This window comes from Hypomesus nipponensis, chromosome 2 (genome assembly GCF_054491055.1).
Source record: "Hypomesus nipponensis isolate SF chromosome 2, ASM5449105v1, whole genome shotgun sequence".
NCBI lineage: Eukaryota > Metazoa > Chordata > Actinopteri > Osmeriformes > Osmeridae > Hypomesus > Hypomesus nipponensis.
This window is the reverse complement of record NC_140362.1, coordinates 21,587,597-21,604,149: the sequence shown is the minus strand read 5'-3', so window position 1 is coordinate 21,604,149 and position 16,553 is coordinate 21,587,597. Positions and strand designations below refer to the sequence as shown.

Sequence of the window (16,553 nt, the reverse complement as noted above, 5' to 3'; positions counted from 1 at the left end):
TTAATCAACAACATTCTTCAAATACTTCTCTGACAGAAACTATTGTTTAAAAAGTTACAGTACATAAAGTCTGACCTTAGCATTGTCTCCTGTTTTTAATCAGGCCCAGACCAGTACAATGATAAACAAGGAAGCTAATGTCTCAAAAACCTGTTACATGTTGCTCTCTGTAAGTAATCTAGCCAAAGCCGTGGTATCTTGTTATTGCTTCCTCTTCCCAAATGCCATTCCTTCTTCCTCTTTGAAACCAACTAGCCCCTTCCTTTCAATATCACCCCCCTCCTTCCCCCTGACTTTCATACACCTTCTTGGAATCCAGTTTCTCAGAATACTCCTCAGACATCATAGTCACTTACCGCGCGGTTAAATTCTGTTGTCTTTACACAAACACGTTCAGAACTTGCTGTTTCGTTGAACCGTTTTTTTTACCATATGAATCACGCATGGGGTCATGATTTCTGGCATTTATTAAGTCGGGACAACATCTTCCCTCAGTATGTCATTAATTTTATATAGTGGGACAAGTTATCCCTTACTTCTCAGCGTGACAAATGGTTGAAATACGTTAGACTTGAGAACCCCCTGCTTCTAATGTCTGAATGACTATGCAGTGCCGAGTAAACGGCATTGATTGTGAGAGACACGCCCAACTATTCCGAGGAGGTTTTTTTGCACGATTATCTTGAAAGCTGCGTCACTTCCTGTACTACCACCCCCTTTGTCTGTGCCTCAGGTTTCGGAACGCAGGCTGTTTATTTATTTATTTCCTTTTAATTTTGAGGATATATTTCCATATATATCCATTATATTTTCGGTTATTGAATGACAGTCGACTCTGAAATATTTATGCCTAAAAGCAAAGCGCCAAAAATGGATGACCTGGACTACAGTAAGTATTTCTTGATAGCTAGCTAATGTTAGCAAGCTGGCTCGTTGTTGGACACAGCTAATGATGTAGTCTGTGTCGGACTAGCTCTGTCTAGCCTGTACTAGTAAGCTATCATGCTAGTTGTCCGTTATGGCAAGAACACCCTTCCAAGCAACTGCTACCTTACCTGCCGTTGTTAGATAACCAAGGACCACATAGTTAGCTAGATACTTCGCAGTAAATGGAATCTGCCAACACACACTCAGAACGGCGTTGGAAAAAGCGTTAAAGCTAGTTGCTCACGACTTACTTAGCGGCTAGCTACTCAATCCATTGTTTACTAATTCTAGCTAAGTAATTAGCTAGTACTGTATACTAACCAATTATTAATACTAACTGCTAGCTATTTAGAAGATGACTATCGAATATTGTATTTGTCCTACTCTACAGTTATCCCAGTTATATATTACTATATTTGTTAGAGACCCAGCTCATGATATTTTTTATAAAGCTAACTAACCTCCCTGCTCCTTAACTCCGTACAGTTGTAGTAATACTAATTTATTAATATCATTGCAGGGTTTTAATTTTTTAGAAGCGTGTCTGTCATTTGGTAAATTAAACATGTCAACCCGGTTCTGGGGGCCCGAAGGTGTGTGTTGTGACAAGCGGAATACTAGTTACCTGGAAATATGATTTGCATGATTTGCAACCTGAACCGTTAAGCATTTGTGTAGCCTTTATTCTGTATGTCTACAATTCTGTTATGGATATAGCCAGCCTATCTGTCTTTGGATGTCTGACAGAAGGTACTTCCTACCCAAGTATAACATTGTCATTGATTGTTCAGATGATGATGATGACTCCTTAGGGGTTTTAGTCCTCTATTTAAGATGCATTCGCATAATCCGTTTGTGTGTCAATGCTGAACCACACCATACATCTGAGCTTCCTCCTTCCTCGAGGACAGTGATCTCAGAGCTCTGTCTTAGAATGTCAACTGTTCTCGGAATGTTTGCAGAGTGCCCTGAAGCTAAAGACCGTTCTGGTTGATGGATATGAAACTTGTTTATCCTTTCCTCCAGCTATCTTTTATCTTATGGTTTCCTGGGCACACATGGACTGGCCTGTTAGACCAGTTTTCAGAAGTGCCACCACTAAACTTTGTCAGTGAACATGCAGCATGCACCAGTGAATATGCAAAGCAACGACACTCCTCATATAGACACTGACTGACCACTTTAGTTAAGTTTGAGCACACATGCAAGATGCATGTAATGGGTACAGGCCAGCGAATTGAGCGTGGAGCTGGATCTGAGCCAGTTTGCCATTTAGGAGTTATAATTGGTACTTGGATGCACCATACATTGATGAGATGAATCGGTGTTGTGGAGAGAGAGGCTTTTGTCCCTGTGCTTAATTTAGCAACATGAATATCCAGAGCAATCTTTCAAACGCACAAAGCTCCTGTTCTCTCTAGGTCTTTTTCCTCTGCACATTTTTTGTTCTCTTTAACATATTCAGAATCCATGCATCCCAATTACTCACGCCAGCCCAGCCTGTACCTCCTCCCCCCTCCTCTCTCCGTCATATTTAATTGGGACAGTCCGGCATCAGACCCACTGACCACCACCCCAACGTGCTGCAGGGAAACTTCCCCTAATGGCAGGGGTGTCCAATCCTGGTCCTCGGGACCCCCTGTCCTGCATGTTTTAGATGTTTCCCTGCTCCAGCACACCTGATTCAAATGAATGGACCGTTATCACGCTCTGTGGAAGCCGGGTAACGACCATTCATTAGAATCAGGTGCGCTGGAACAGGGAAACATCTAAAACATGCAGGACAACGGCCCTCGAGGACCAGGATTGGACACCCCTGCCTAATGGGATGTGTCTAGCAGCGTTACTGATGAGCCTGTCTTTCCCCCCTGTAGTCCCAGTGGACCTGAGCCCAGAGGAGCGCTGCGAGCTGGAAGACATCCGTCGCAGGAAGGGCGCCCTGCTGCAGGAGATCCAGAGGCTCAGAGATGAGCTTCGAGAGGCCCTCCTGGAGGTGGAGGGGCTGGAGACCAGCACTGAGGGAAGGTGGGACAGTCTGACCGAGTGATGTCACAATGCCAACATTCTGAAATCATGTGTGTCGTGTTCTCATTTTAGTTGTTTATTTTTTTGTAGTTTTGGATTATTATTTTGTACAAGCGACTGTAGCGCTGCATGTGGAGATAGACGGCTGTATATTCATACGTTTACATTTAGTATCTTATACGTACCTCAGAACGGTACGAGTACCGTGCAAAACACACACACACACACAAACGCTTCTTGTGGTACGTTTCTTGTTATTGTTTTATTGGTACTCACTGAGTTAGGGCATGTGTGGTAACTGTCACCTGGTCCTGTTTTCTTAGTAAAACCCTGCAGAAGAGTCGGCACGTGGCTATGGGCAGGAAGAAGTTCAACATGGATCCTAAGAAGGTAGGAAGCGGACCTGAGTCAGAAGCACAAGGCTTCTTTCTTTGCGTGTGTGTTTGAGCGTGTTGGTGTGTGTTCAGGACATTGTGTTCCTGGTGTGTTTTGAGTGTGTTGGTGTGTGTTCAGGACATTGTGTTCCTGGTGTGTTTTGAGTGTGTTGGTGTGTGTTCAGGGCATTGTGTTCCTGGTGTGTTTTGAGCGTGTTGGTGTGTGTTCAGGGCATTGTGTTCCTGGTGGACAACGAGCTGCTTCGACACACCCAGGAGGACATAGCCCAGTTCCTCTACAAAGGAGAGGGCCTCAACAAGACGGCCATTGGAGATTACCTAGGAGAGAGGTACTGGTTCCATTTGTTTTTCTCTCTTTATACTCTCTCCCCCCCCCCTCCAGTCTCACTGTGCTTCTCTCCACCTCTCCTCCTCTTCCTCTCCAGGGATGACTTCAACCTCAAGGTGCTGCAGGCGTTTGTGGACCTCCACGAGTTCACCGACCTCAACTTGGTCCAAGCCCTCAGGTGAGCTGCAGCCTTCCATGCAGATGTTGCCCTCGGTCCACACCACTTCTGCTCTGTGTTCACAAGCATGTACTAACCCCCCCTCTCCCCCCCCCTCTCCCCCCCCCTGCAGGCAGTTCCTGTGGAGCTTCCGTCTGCCTGGAGAAGCTCAGAAGATTGACCGAATGATGGAGGCCTTCGCCCAGCGCTACTGTCATTGCAACCCCGGAGTGTTCCAGAGCACTGGTACATACAGGCACACTCTACTACACACACACAGACACACACTACCCACACACACACACACACTACGCGAACACAGACACACAAGAGACACACACATTGAAACACAGCAATTCTCAATCTGTGTGTGCCCTGTTCCTCCAGACACCTGCTATGTGCTATCGTTTGCCATCATCATGCTGAACACCAGCCTCCACAACCCCAACGTCAGGGACAAGCCTGCGGTGGACCGCTTCATCTCCATGAACAGAGGCATCAACGAGGGGGGAGACCTGCCCGAGGACCTACTAAGGGTGAGTGTGGGTGTGTGTGTGTGTGTGTGCATGTTACCATCTGCAAAATGATAACTGTAAATCCCCCTTTTGCTTTCCTCTTCAAGCCTGTATGTGTGGCTGTCTCTTCCCCAGAACCTGTATGACAGCATCAAGAACGAGCCCTTTAAGATCCCCGAGGACGACGGCAACGACCTGACGCACACCTTCTTCAACCCCGACAGAGAGGGCTGGCTGCTCAAACTGGGTACGGCAGCAGTGGCGGCACCTGGTGGTGGGCTGGGGGTACTGCTGTTCACCTCAGCGCACCAGCCTGCTTCGACCTAACACTAATACTGACTGAAAATGTTTGATTTTAAGGTTGTAGAAAGGTCTATCTTCTCAATTTAAGAAACATCAAGGCTATTTCCTGTAATCATCATGATAAAATTCGAAGCATACGACTGTATGTTCGACTCTGCGCTGTATCCTCTTCTAAACCAGCTGGGGTGAGCTTGCCCTCCTTCTCTCTCTGAGGTTTACAGGAAGCAGCGTCACACACTGGCAGCAGGCTGCCCAGGGAATCATGCGAGGCCAAATGCTGCTCCTTGCTTTACTCCCTCAGGCCTTGCCAGTGTGTGGCTGTGCTCAGACAGACGTGACCCAGATGTGTTGGTCTGCCGCCCCCTTGTGGCGGGTTGCTGTCTTGCGCCACTTCAGTCTGACCTGTTCAACCTTCTCTTGCATGGCAGGGTCTGGGATCTGTGTGTCACTAATATCTTCTCCCTCTCTCCCCCTCTCTTTCTCTCTCTCTCTCTCTCTCTCTCTCTCTCTCTCTCTCTCTCTCTCTCTCTCTCTCTCTGTGTCTCTCTCTCTGTGTCTCTCTCTGTGTCTCTCTCTCTTCTTTCCTCCCCTTTCCCTCCCTCCTCTCTCCTCCTCTGGTTCCCCCGGGTCCTCGTTGTCTCTGCTTCCTCCCTGTGATTTCCACTCTGCTGCTGCCTGCTTGTTTCTCAGGAGGTATGTATGTATGTATGTCTGTCTGTCTGTCTGTCTGTCTGTCTGTCTGTCTGTCTGTCTGTCTGTCAGAGAGGCACCCGTTGGACTGTACCACCCGGCTTGTTCCCCGCTCCTCTCTCTTCAGTCACCTTCCTGCTTAGCTGATCCTCGCTCGTCCCTGACGCGGGTGTTCTTGTGTTGATGTTTGTTCACGACAGGAGGGCGCGTCAAGACCTGGAAGCGAAGGTGGTTCATCCTCACAGACAACTGCCTCTACTACTTTGAATACACCACAGTGAGTATTATGAGTGCAGATTCAGACCTAATCTTAAGACGTTTCGACACTAATGCTCCTCACCAGTGTTTTGTATGGAATACTGAATGTAGAGTCATGGAGGATGTGGCAGCTCTGAAGATGTGGGATCATTTATTAATACTGTGAGCGGGACGTCCCTGCAGAGTTTGTACACCACAGTGTGTGTAGAGTGTGTAATGTCTGTGTGTGTGTGTGTGTGTTTTCAGGACAAGGAACCCCGAGGCATCATCCCTCTGGAGAACCTCAGTATACGAGAGGTGGAAGACCCCAGGAAACCTGTAAGTCCACCACCCACCTGCTCTGAGAACGTTCTGGAGCATAGATCCACCACCCACCTGCTCTGAGAACGTTCTGGAGCATAGATCCACCACCCACCTGCTCTGAGAACGTTCTGGAGCATAGATCCACCACGCATCTGCTCTGAGAACATTCTGGAGCATGGATCCACCCCCCACCTGCTCTGAGAACGTTCTGGAGCATAGATCCACCACCCACCTGCTCTGAGAACGTTCTGGAGCATGGATCCACCACCCACCTGCTCTGAGAACGTTCTGGAGCATAGATCCACCACGCATCTGCTCTGAGAACGTTCTGGAGCATGGATCCACCACCCACCTGCTCTGAGAACGTTCTGGAGCATAGATCCACCACCCACCTGCTCTGAGAACGTCCTGGAGCATGGATCCACCTGCTCTGAGAACGTTCTGGAGCATGGATCCACCACCCACCTGCTCTGAGAACGTTCTGGAGCATGGATCCACCACGCACCTGCTCTGAGAACGTTCTGGAGCATAGATCCACCACCCACCTGCTCTGACAATGTTCTGGAGCATGGATCCACCACCCACCTGCTCTGAGAATGTTCTGGAGCATGGATCCACCACCCACCTGCTCTGAGAACGTTCTGGAGCATGGATCCACCACCCACCTGCTCTGAGAACGTTCTGGAGCATGGATCCACCACCCACCTGCTCTGAGAACGTTCTAGAGCAGGGATCACACACTGCACTGTTGGAAAAACACCTACAGCATCCATCACATGATAAGATACTTTATTTCAAATCCATCCGTGAATGCTGATCTGCATACCGCTCAGTCAAATCAACTCAAAGGGGGTGTCGTCCCTTCTCACGTGCTCATGTTGGTCGACGCTTTCTTGTTCCTTTGCTCCCCCTCTAACCCCCCTCCCTTCCCCCACAGAACTGCTTTGAGCTGTACATTCCTAACAACCGCGGCCAGCTGATCAAGGCGTGTAAGACTGAGGCAGACGGGAGGGTGGTGGAGGGCAACCACAACGTGTACCGCATCTCCGCCCCCACGCCAGAGGAGAAGGACGAATGGATCCACAGCATCAAGTAAGGAGGGGAGGGGGGTCCACAGCATCAAGTAAGGAGGGGGAGGGGGGTCCACAGCATCAAGTACGGAGGGGGAGGGGGGTCCACAGCATCAAGTACGGAGGGGAGGGGGGTCCACAGCATCAAGTACGGAGGGGAGGGGGGTCCACAGCATCAAGTACGGAGGGGAGGGGGGTCCACAGCATCAAGTACGGAGGGGAGGGGGGTCCACAGCATCAAGTACGGAGGGGAGGGGGGTCCACAGCATCAAGTAAGGAGGGGAGGGGGGTCCACAGCATCAAGTACGGAGGGGGAGGGGGGTCCACAGCATCAAGTAAGGAGGGGAGGGGGGTCCACAGCATCAAGTAAGGAGGGGGAGGGAGGGAGAAGGGGGGTGTTGAGGGAAGGCGTTCAGCAGTTGTAAGCAGTTGCATGAATGTAACATGTATTGCCCCCCCTCCCTTCTCTGTCCAGCTCTGCGGTCAGCGTGGACCCCTTCTATGAGATGCTCGCTGCCAGGAAGAAGCGCATTTCCCTCAAGAAGAAGGAGGAGCAACCGTAGATCGCCCTCTACTGTTTCCTCTCCTCCCCCGCCCCCCTCTCTTTCTACTGTTGCCTCTCCTCCCCCGCCCCTCTCTCTTTCTACTGTTTCCTCCCCCGCCCCCCTCTCTTTCTCTCTCCCCATCTCTCATTCCAGTGTGGGGCACCAGCCTTTGGTTCCTCTCCTCTTCCTAGACCCATTCATCCCAAGTGAACCTCCACACACTGCAGCACGTGCACTCACTCAAACCCTTCCCCACATCCCCCCCTCTTCCTTTGATATTGAAGTGAACTGTGAAACACGTGTTCTTCAGGGTAGTGAGGGGCTTTACATGCCCCTCAGCCACCTTCTTCCATCACTATCACGGGTGGCGTCTCAATAGGCTACGGTGGCCTCCTTTTATTTATGCCTGTCCTTTTGTGTTTTACTCCAGAGTAGAGACACAGTCAATATTGGGCAAGCGTTAAATGGTACTAGCATTCTAAACAGTGTAGTTTATAGATATCACTGTAGTAGGGGTTCATGGTTAGCCTGCATGCAGAGGAAGCTCGTATGAAGTATTGAGACGCGCTCCTGGTTTTCTACTGCCCTCTCACGGCCTGATTATGATGTCTGTATCGGCATTATCAAAGTCATGCTTTAACACCGTAGCATCTCTGGAAGGAAATTGTCACTGGTCACTGTTCCTGTCGACGGTTCAGTCTCCTTTCAGCTCAGCCAGCAGCAGTGAAGACAGATCATATCTGAGTAGACAGATCATATCACAGGACACAGATCATATCTGTAACTTCAGAAGTGGGCAGTCTTTCCTGGATACAGCTGAGTTTGCACACATATTGGCAGAGATGTGTCTCCTCATGTCTCTAAAGCAGGATGTGGGCTTGTCCTGATGCCTTTTCCGTGTCGCTCTAACGACACAACGCCTCAAGTGAATTTGGACCTAAAGTTTACGAGTGAGACATGAGACAGACGATGATCAGTGACCTTTCCTCCCCAGCGCTCCCTGCTCCTGTCCCTTGTACAGACAGTTAACTGTTAAACCCAGGTCTATATCGTACACTATAGTGGGTTTTGAGAAAAGGTTACAACGGCAGCTTATACAATGTATATTTTTTTTGTTTGTAAATACATGTTAGTATATTTGTTTACAACACACATAGAAATGCTTTAATTTATTGTTTGTTTTTTTTGTAGTTTTTTTGTTTCGGATTATCATTTTGTACAAGCTACTGTAGAACTGCATGTGGATATGAACAGATGCATGTTCTTACGTTCACATGGACCAGACTCCTTGTAGTGCTGGCTGTCAGATGCACTGATGGTGTTCCCTGTTGGCTAACTAAAGGGTCAGCTCTAGATCTGAAAATGATGTGACAAAAAACATTTGTTAGGAGTGAGGGTCAAATATGATTCCCTTCTGGTCTTTGGTCTGTTTCGAGCGGGTGCAGCGCAGACCCACTGCGTTGTCAGAGTAGCTTCCTTCACTTGGCAGCACAGTTAAGTGAACACTAGATGGGTTTTACCATGTTGCAGACACACTAAACCACTGTTGGATACGGTAGCAGAGGGTTCTGCAGAATCGAGGTGGCATGAATGGCTCTGGTCTGCCACAGCTGAATCATCATTGAAATGTTCTCCTAGTGGTTAAGAAAAACAGCAAAACAAGGAACACTAATACATCTTTCAAGTATTATATAATTGTTGAATATGAAATATTAAGTTGTGCTGAATTAATAACAATGTAAAGGATGTGTCAATTATACATTTAGTCTGACATGATTTAGTCTGACATGCCCCTGGATATTTGATGATTTGCATTAGTTTGTTACTAGAAATGTTACTAAGGGAAATGCAGCGTAAGAATTATTGTATATTGCACTTTATGCAGTTGACCATTTGACAGGCTTTCCAAGTGCTGTTCTTGTAGATTGGCCTGATTAACAATCTCCAGTACCCTCTAGTGGTGATTGTTGCTGTACTGTACAATCACATTGGTTTCGCTGTGTCCAGTTTCATGATGACAAAAATGACTGCGTGGTGTAACGACACATTGAAGGATATGCCAAGTTGTAATGAGGTGTTTAATATCCCCTCCTTCACACTAATTCATCATGTTTTTTCAAAGCGTCTGAGAAGCTGCCTGTTGAAACAAGCCTTCCACTGATCTAAGGGTACTCTTGGTCAGCTGACGCTAAGCGTAACCTTGACGATCAGTGTCCAGTTCCCGCTGAGCACGGTCTTAAACCCACAGTGGAGCCTGAGCTGCAGTGCACAACACCAACACTTCACGGCATGGCGCTACGGCATCTGGATATTCTTGAAGTGCAAAGTTGCCAAAACACATTTGTGATGTTAAACCTGACCTCTGCTTGACACAAACTTGAGTATCCAGGACGTATGATTAGGCCTTTACACCTGCCTCCACAACTCTACTCTGGCTAGCCCAATCTCAAGCCTGATATAACCACCAGTACTCTACCACCGCCTAATCCAGGATTTCTGTCTTATTTTGTATTTATTTATTTGATTTACAGTAAGGTAAAGATGGATATGTCATCTATGCTAAATGTAGCAAAACAGAACCAAGGTACACCAGTGATGCCAGTTAACTTGTGAAAGAATAAAAAGTGAACTGACTACATTTTTGTTCTGAGTTGAGTAAATTCACAAGGACCTGCGGTCCTTTTGGTGTTGGGCTGTTTCTGCATGCTGTGTTACTCTGTGCTGCATGGTGGAGCAGTGTTTCTGCATGCTGTGTTACTCTGTGCTGCATGGTGGAGCAGTGTTTCTGCATGCTGTGTTACTCTGTGCTGCATGGTGGAACAGTGTTTCTGCATGCTGTGTTAGTCTGTGTTGCATGATGGAACAGTGTTTCTGCATGCCGTGTTACTCTGTGCTGCATGGTGGAGCAGGAAAGCCTTACGTGTGTGTGTGGTTTAAGGAGGAGGAAAGGGTCAAGAGCTTCAGACTTAGAGGTGTTTTCTGGCTTCACACCTAAGCAGCGCGTGTGTGTGTGTGTGTGTGTGTGTGTGTGTGTGTGTGTGTGTGTGTGTGTGTGTGTGTGTGTGTGTGTGTGTGTGTGTGTGTGTGTGTGTGTGTGTGTGTGTGTGTGTGTGTGTGTGTGTGTGTGTGTGTGTGTGTGTGTGTGTGTGTGTGTGTGTGTGTGTGTGTGTGTGTGTGTGTGTGTGTGTGTGTGTGTGTGTGTGTGTGTGTGTAAGACATCCTCTGTCGCTAGGTCAGATGGCTGTAAGTCGCTCTTTACTGCACAGGTAAATGGGTCTCGAGCTTAACTTCATCTCTAGTCCTACCTAGTGTTCACCAGTAACCAGCTCAATGAGTCTATTCACTTGAAAACTTAGACCTACAAAATTAGTGAATAAGTTATGGTTTAAGTGTTTTGCAAAAGAGTTTGTTTATGATTGTTGTTATGACACTTTAATATGTGATAAAATGTCATAAACTAGTTTCTCAAAGCCAGGTCATTGAACCCATAGTCCCCCTCTGGGCTCTGTGTGGATCAGATGATTTCATTGTTTTAGTGTCCCAAAAAATGGAAGGTAGTCATACAAAATATTTATTTACAAACCATGTCGAAATGTTTTTCAAGTATTTTCAGAACAAGGTTGGAGTATGAGATGGAGTACGTGTCTATGGGTATTTCAGATGAATTTACAGGCCTACATTACAATGAGAAGTAAACGTGTTTAAAAAATAATCAACCCTCACATCTTTACATCCTGCTTATTTAATAGAACTAGCTTCAATATAGTGCATTTTAAAATTGTACTTTGTAATATGTCAAATTTATTAAATCCATTTCAAGAGAGAACCTCTTGCTAAATAAAATGGTTTCAAACGCCCTAATGAGAAACTACTCATGCTGGCTGCTGTCAGTCCCTCAAAATAGTCAAAATACCTGAGGTCGTCAGTCAGGTTAGACAGACACATATGAACAATATACAGGAAAGACATTAACACAGGTATGTCAGTAAACCGAAAACAGTTTGAAAAATAGAAAAGAACAAAAAAGACACAAAAGAACAAAACAAAATTGCTGTAACATTTTCTTTGGTTTACTAGCTGTATGTTTCAAAGGATGTTCTTTCAAAGAGAATCCAATGACATGAATCCACTCAAGACAAAATCTACCTCTTATCCAATACAAACCTACCCACTTAAGTCACCATCTTTTGTAACATTTACAGACCTGCTAAAATTCTTCTTTTTTTTAGGCCTGTTATTCACTTCAATCAGCAGTATAACTACATGTTTTATCATTCTTGTACAACCTCCGTTCAGTGACATTTGGTGTTCTAGTTCTAATCTAAGACGGAAAGTCAATAACTGTAATGCATAATTAAAAATCACACACGTACATCACATTCCATACAAATGTCTCGGGTCGAGTCTTTCAGGTTAAAAGGAAGGCATTGTTTCCAAGGGTTACAAAGAGGAGTGGTCAGGGTGTTAAGGAGTAGTTGTTAGTTGACAGGCTTCAGTGGAGACAAAGTCCAACCTACATAGTTCCTGTGGCTTGTCAGAAGCCTTCTACGCGTCTGGGACGATGATTCACAAAGTGGTGATTCATGTAAAAGGCGGCGCTTCATCCTCCTTCACCCGTCTAGGGGTGTTGCCCTTGGCGACGGGTTGTTGCCCTTAGTGACAGGGGTTGAAGGGGTACTTGGTGACCCCTCCGTGTAGCTCCACCATGGCCTCTGACCAGGCGAAGACGTCTCCACTGAGGTGGCTGCCACAGGATGCCAGGCCGTAGATGTCCTGAGCCGTCAGGACGTGTGACCACATCTGCACGTCGGACATCTCCCCCACGAAGGACTGAGTGGCGTCAAAACGACCGCCCAGAGTGTCCTGGATGGCGACAAACAACAGTTAAGTGTCACATATTTGTCTTTGTCACAAACTTTAGACACTTTATAGAGTTACAAAACAGCTCAGTCGTCCCCAATGATTATTTTCCCCAATCCAATTGTTCAAGTTCAACAAGCAGATAAGGTTCATTTCAAAGAAGGTTCAGGCCACGTCTGTCTCACCTGCTCCTGCCCCAGGATGAACACCCCCCCAGGCTTGATGGGGTGCCAGGACGACAGGTCCTCTCCAGAACCCCTCTTCACACCGTCTTGATACGCCTCCCAAAGACCGTCCCTGGTTGTCCACGTCACACACACGTGGTGCCACTTCCCATCGCTCAGGGACAGGGGCAGGGTCACTGCCTGGAGGGGAAGAGGGGGGAAGACCCAGTCAGACTCCGAGCTACTTTACTGATACACAACCCAGTCTCAACACGACAAATATTGGGCAGAGGCAGAATCAAAACACACTGGAGGGGGTTACACAAACAGACAGTGCTCCGTATTAGAGCGAGGATTGCTGCAGTGTTTCTGTCCGTAATGGAGTAGAAAAGGCCAACTCTATGGGCTGCCCCACCCCCTGCTCATCCGCCTTAAGCGGAGTGACACCTCGGGACAAGAGCAGCTTAGACAGAAGCTCAGCAGAGGGGATCAGCAGGGAGCTGTTGTCCCAGCACACTGCCACACCTCACACCTTCTGTCAGACTTTTGTGCCAAACTGACCCATGAGCACCCTTCAGAGCCCCGAGGTTCACAAGCCTTGCTGTCCTTCAAATGTATCGTCTTGGCCAACGTCGGCCGCTTCCGAAGAGTTCAGGATGCTTTTGTGGCCTCTGTCTCTGTTTCTTCCTCACCTTATCATCCACCAGGAGCTCCATGGGGTTGTTGCCCCACTCGATGAGCACCAGCTCGTTGGCCTGTCCAGGTACAGAGTAGGAGAAGGGGGTCCCCAGGCCAGGCCCGGCGCCCCCCTTGATCCACAGGCACAGGGTGAGAGCAAAGATCTCGTGGAGTAGGGTCCTCTTCACCTTCCCGTACATGTAGTTGGTCCTCATGGGGAAGCCGATCTGGAAGGCTGCGGGGCTCTTGAGTTTCTTCCTGTTGGAACCTGGGAGGGTCAGAGGGGTGAGGGGTGAGGGGTTAGGGGTGAGGGGTGAGGGGTGAGGGTCGTTTAATCTGGAATCTCAGTTTAGACCAATTTATCAGAACGTCTCAAATACATTTATGTGTTGTACCTGTGTGATGCAGGTGATTCAGGACAGACTCCAGTTTGTTGGAATGCAGCCCAGACCTCGGGCCTTGTGAGTGATAGCCTGTTCGTGGAAGGAACCCATGACTGTCTGCGATGTTGTCATGGTGACTGTCATCATCGCCCTCGTCATCATCATCGTCTTCATCTTCTTCATCATCCTCGTCGCCGTCCTCGTGACCGTTGTCTTCGTGGTGACTGTCGTCGTGGTGACTGTCGTCGTGGTGACTGTCGTCGTGGTGACTGTCGTCGTGGTGACTGTCGTCATCGTCGTGGTGCTCATCGTCATGGTGGGCGTCGGCGTGGTGACCGTCGCCGGGGTTCCCGTCGTCATGGCGATCGTGATCGTCGCTGTGACTGTCGTTGTCGTGGTGATCTGGGCTGCTGAGGGCCGCGTTGGAGCGGTGTTGCATCTGTTGCTCCAGAGCGTTGATCTTCCTCTGCAGAAGCTCCTTCAGAGAGCTGGAGTACGTGGTGGAAGACGTGTTCCTGGACTGCTGAGGGGAGAGAGAGCAGATTACCACACACGTTAACCCTCGACCGCCCCGGCGCCCTCTCTGTCCCCTTCACTCATGACCCAGTCAACACTTTGGCCCTCACACACGCTATGTGCTGCTTAAGTGTCAACTCAGAACACAGCTGTGAGTCTAAGCTAACAGGTCACATGGGGTGGACAGAGTCCAAGTCAGCTGCTCCACTGGAGACACCTCAGGACGGTGTGAAGGTCGCTAGTGGTGAGCAAATTAGCCAGACAGCTTCTGCATCAGGTACTATTTTGGTTTACTTGTGTGTCTGCCTGCCTGTCTGCCTGCCTGCCTGTCTGTCTGCCTGCCTGTCTGTCTGTCTGTCTGCAGTAATCCAGGCTTGTCTGGTGGCGTGCCCTGATAATCAGGCTGTCAGCGGAGATCACGATAATTGACGCTGATCTCGGGTATGCCCCCGCTGCGTCTGACATCTGTCCATCCTCACAGTCTAATACAGGTACAGACGGATTGATAATAGAAACTAATAGATGTGGGAATAGTCTGTATAAGGAGAGGAATGGACTGAGATAAAGACTGTTGTGCCAAATCTAGTCAACCCAGTGGAACTAAATTGAACCAAAGTATGATAGACAGTGGCTTTCAGCTTTCAACTACTTGTTGACTTTTTGTTTGTTTCTTTTCATCCTATATTCACTACATTTACATTACATTTACATTTAGTAGACGCTTTTATCCAGAGCAACTAACAGTAAGTACAGGGACATTCCCCCAAGGCAAGTAGGGGGAAGTGCCTTGCCCAAGGACACAACGTCATTGGAACTGGCAACCTTCAGATTACTAGCCCGATTCCCTAACCGCTCAGCCACCTGACTACTTGGTGAACTTGTGTTGTGTCTGCCTTCTCACTGACTCATTCTGTCTCTGTTGTGTGCCGTCCTCGTGTGCTTGTCTCTCACCTTCTCCAGCCTCTCCTTCAGAGCCTGCAGCATCCGGTTCATCTGCTCCGGCGATGACGTCATATCCCCTGGTGTTCCGTGTTTCTCCTTCCCCCGTTTCTTGCCGTGCCCTCCTTTCGAACGGTGGCCGTTGCTGCCGTGAGAGCTGTGGCTCCCGTGCCTGTGTGAGGACGTGGAGGGGTGAGAGGGGTCTCCGTGGTGGTCATCCTGGGGCCCCATGCCCCGTCCGAAGCCCTCACACATAGCCAGCTTGGCTGTCAGCTCCCTGATGCTCTCTCTCTGCTCCAAGATCGTCTCCTTCTGCTGCACCAGGCTCTCCCTGAGGTGTAATATGGTGGTCTTGGCCTCCTCCGTCATCCCCCAAAAGCCGTTAGGGACCCCTCCAGGAGGCCCGTGGTGGCCTGGCCCCCCGGCCCCAGAGGCCCCCATAGCTGGGCCCCCAGGGGGGAAGCAAGCAGGGTCTGCCTCCACAGGGAGGGGGGTGCAGATGAAGCGTGGATGTGTTCTGTAGTCGAAGTCAGGCCCTGGCATGGCACTGCCAAACGCAGGAGACAAGAGGAGGAAGAGGACAAGGAGGATGAAAGGGAGGGGGGCTGGCAGGAACGAAGGCTGAAACATCCACCTGTGTCCCATCCTCGAGAGTCCAGGTGTGCAGTTCAACGATGAAGAGTCAGACTTCATTTCTCAACATGAGCAGGGTGTAAAGCACAGGATGAAGAGCGAGTCTACCTCTTTAGTGGAGGCAGCATGGATGGAGAGTGTTGGGTGTTGTTCCCCTGGAAGCTTCTCAAGGAAAACCCCTGGTTTCTCCTCTGTTGTCGGGCCCAGACCAGGCCTGCTCTACAGCCTGTCACGTCCAAGTAGATGTGTCTCCTAGGTTAGGGACTCTCTCTGTTCGTCCTGCCACTGGTTATCTCACTCTTGGTCTTGGAGTTGACTCTGATGTCTTTCTCCTGCTTCCGTCTCAGAGAGAAGGATCCCCCTGTGAACAACAGAGCAGAATGTTTCAGCTGAACATGGTGTCTTGTACCATTTAATTGGTTGTTTCACTGGACTATAGAAGCTCTTAGGGTAGTTCTCAGACAGTGTTTGTGCATATTCTTCTGTCAAGGTTGCTTCATTAACAGGCTTTAGGGATTAATTGTAGGATTGCCCTGGAACAGACAGCGTGATGTCATGACTGTGGGACGGTGCTAAAGGGAGAAAAACATCCCTAAACTCAGCATGAGCTCAAACTGAAAATCTTTAATAACTTCCCAGTTAGCTCAAGTTTTCGTTGGGGGAGTTTCCGAAGCTGGACTGGGCGAAGTTAGTCCATGGGAGTATTCTGGTCTTTAACGGTGACAGCTGCAATCACTGAGTGACGACAGTAATTAACACTGTCAGAGAAGTGATGTGAGGGAGATCACCTGACGCTTTCAGACATGGTCTAACCACAGAGGGGTGTGCTGTAAAGTGGTGTGTGTGTGTGTGTGTGTGTGTGTG

At 48.6% G+C, this 16,553-nt stretch overlaps 2 protein-coding genes across 2 annotated transcripts; one reads left to right on the top strand and one right to left on the bottom strand.

The window, feature by feature from the left end:
- Window positions 1–703: 703 nt before the first annotated feature.
- On the top strand, window positions 704–10,152 carry cyth2 (cytohesin 2). Its single transcript, XM_084668903.1, has 12 exons — window positions 704–889; window positions 2,802–2,952; window positions 3,276–3,342; window positions 3,558–3,676; window positions 3,773–3,853; window positions 3,966–4,078; window positions 4,220–4,368; window positions 4,483–4,594; window positions 5,541–5,617; window positions 5,845–5,916; window positions 6,839–6,993; window positions 7,447–10,152. The coding sequence occupies exons 1-12, from the start codon at window positions 823–825 to the stop codon at window positions 7,532–7,534; spliced, it is 1,251 nt and encodes a 416-aa protein (XP_084525029.1). The 5' UTR covers window positions 704–822; the 3' UTR covers window positions 7,535–10,152.
- A 2,017-nt stretch (window positions 10,153–12,169) lies between these two features.
- Window positions 12,170–15,701, bottom strand: LOC146301599 (neuronal pentraxin-2). Its single transcript, XM_084668901.1, has 5 exons — window positions 15,069–15,701; window positions 13,614–14,124; window positions 13,233–13,486; window positions 12,562–12,741; window positions 12,170–12,379 (listed from the first exon to the last, which is right to left on the bottom strand). The coding sequence occupies exons 1-5, from the start codon at window positions 15,699–15,701 to the stop codon at window positions 12,170–12,172; spliced, it is 1,788 nt and encodes a 595-aa protein (XP_084525027.1).
- Between the last annotated feature and the right edge of the window lie 852 nt (window positions 15,702–16,553).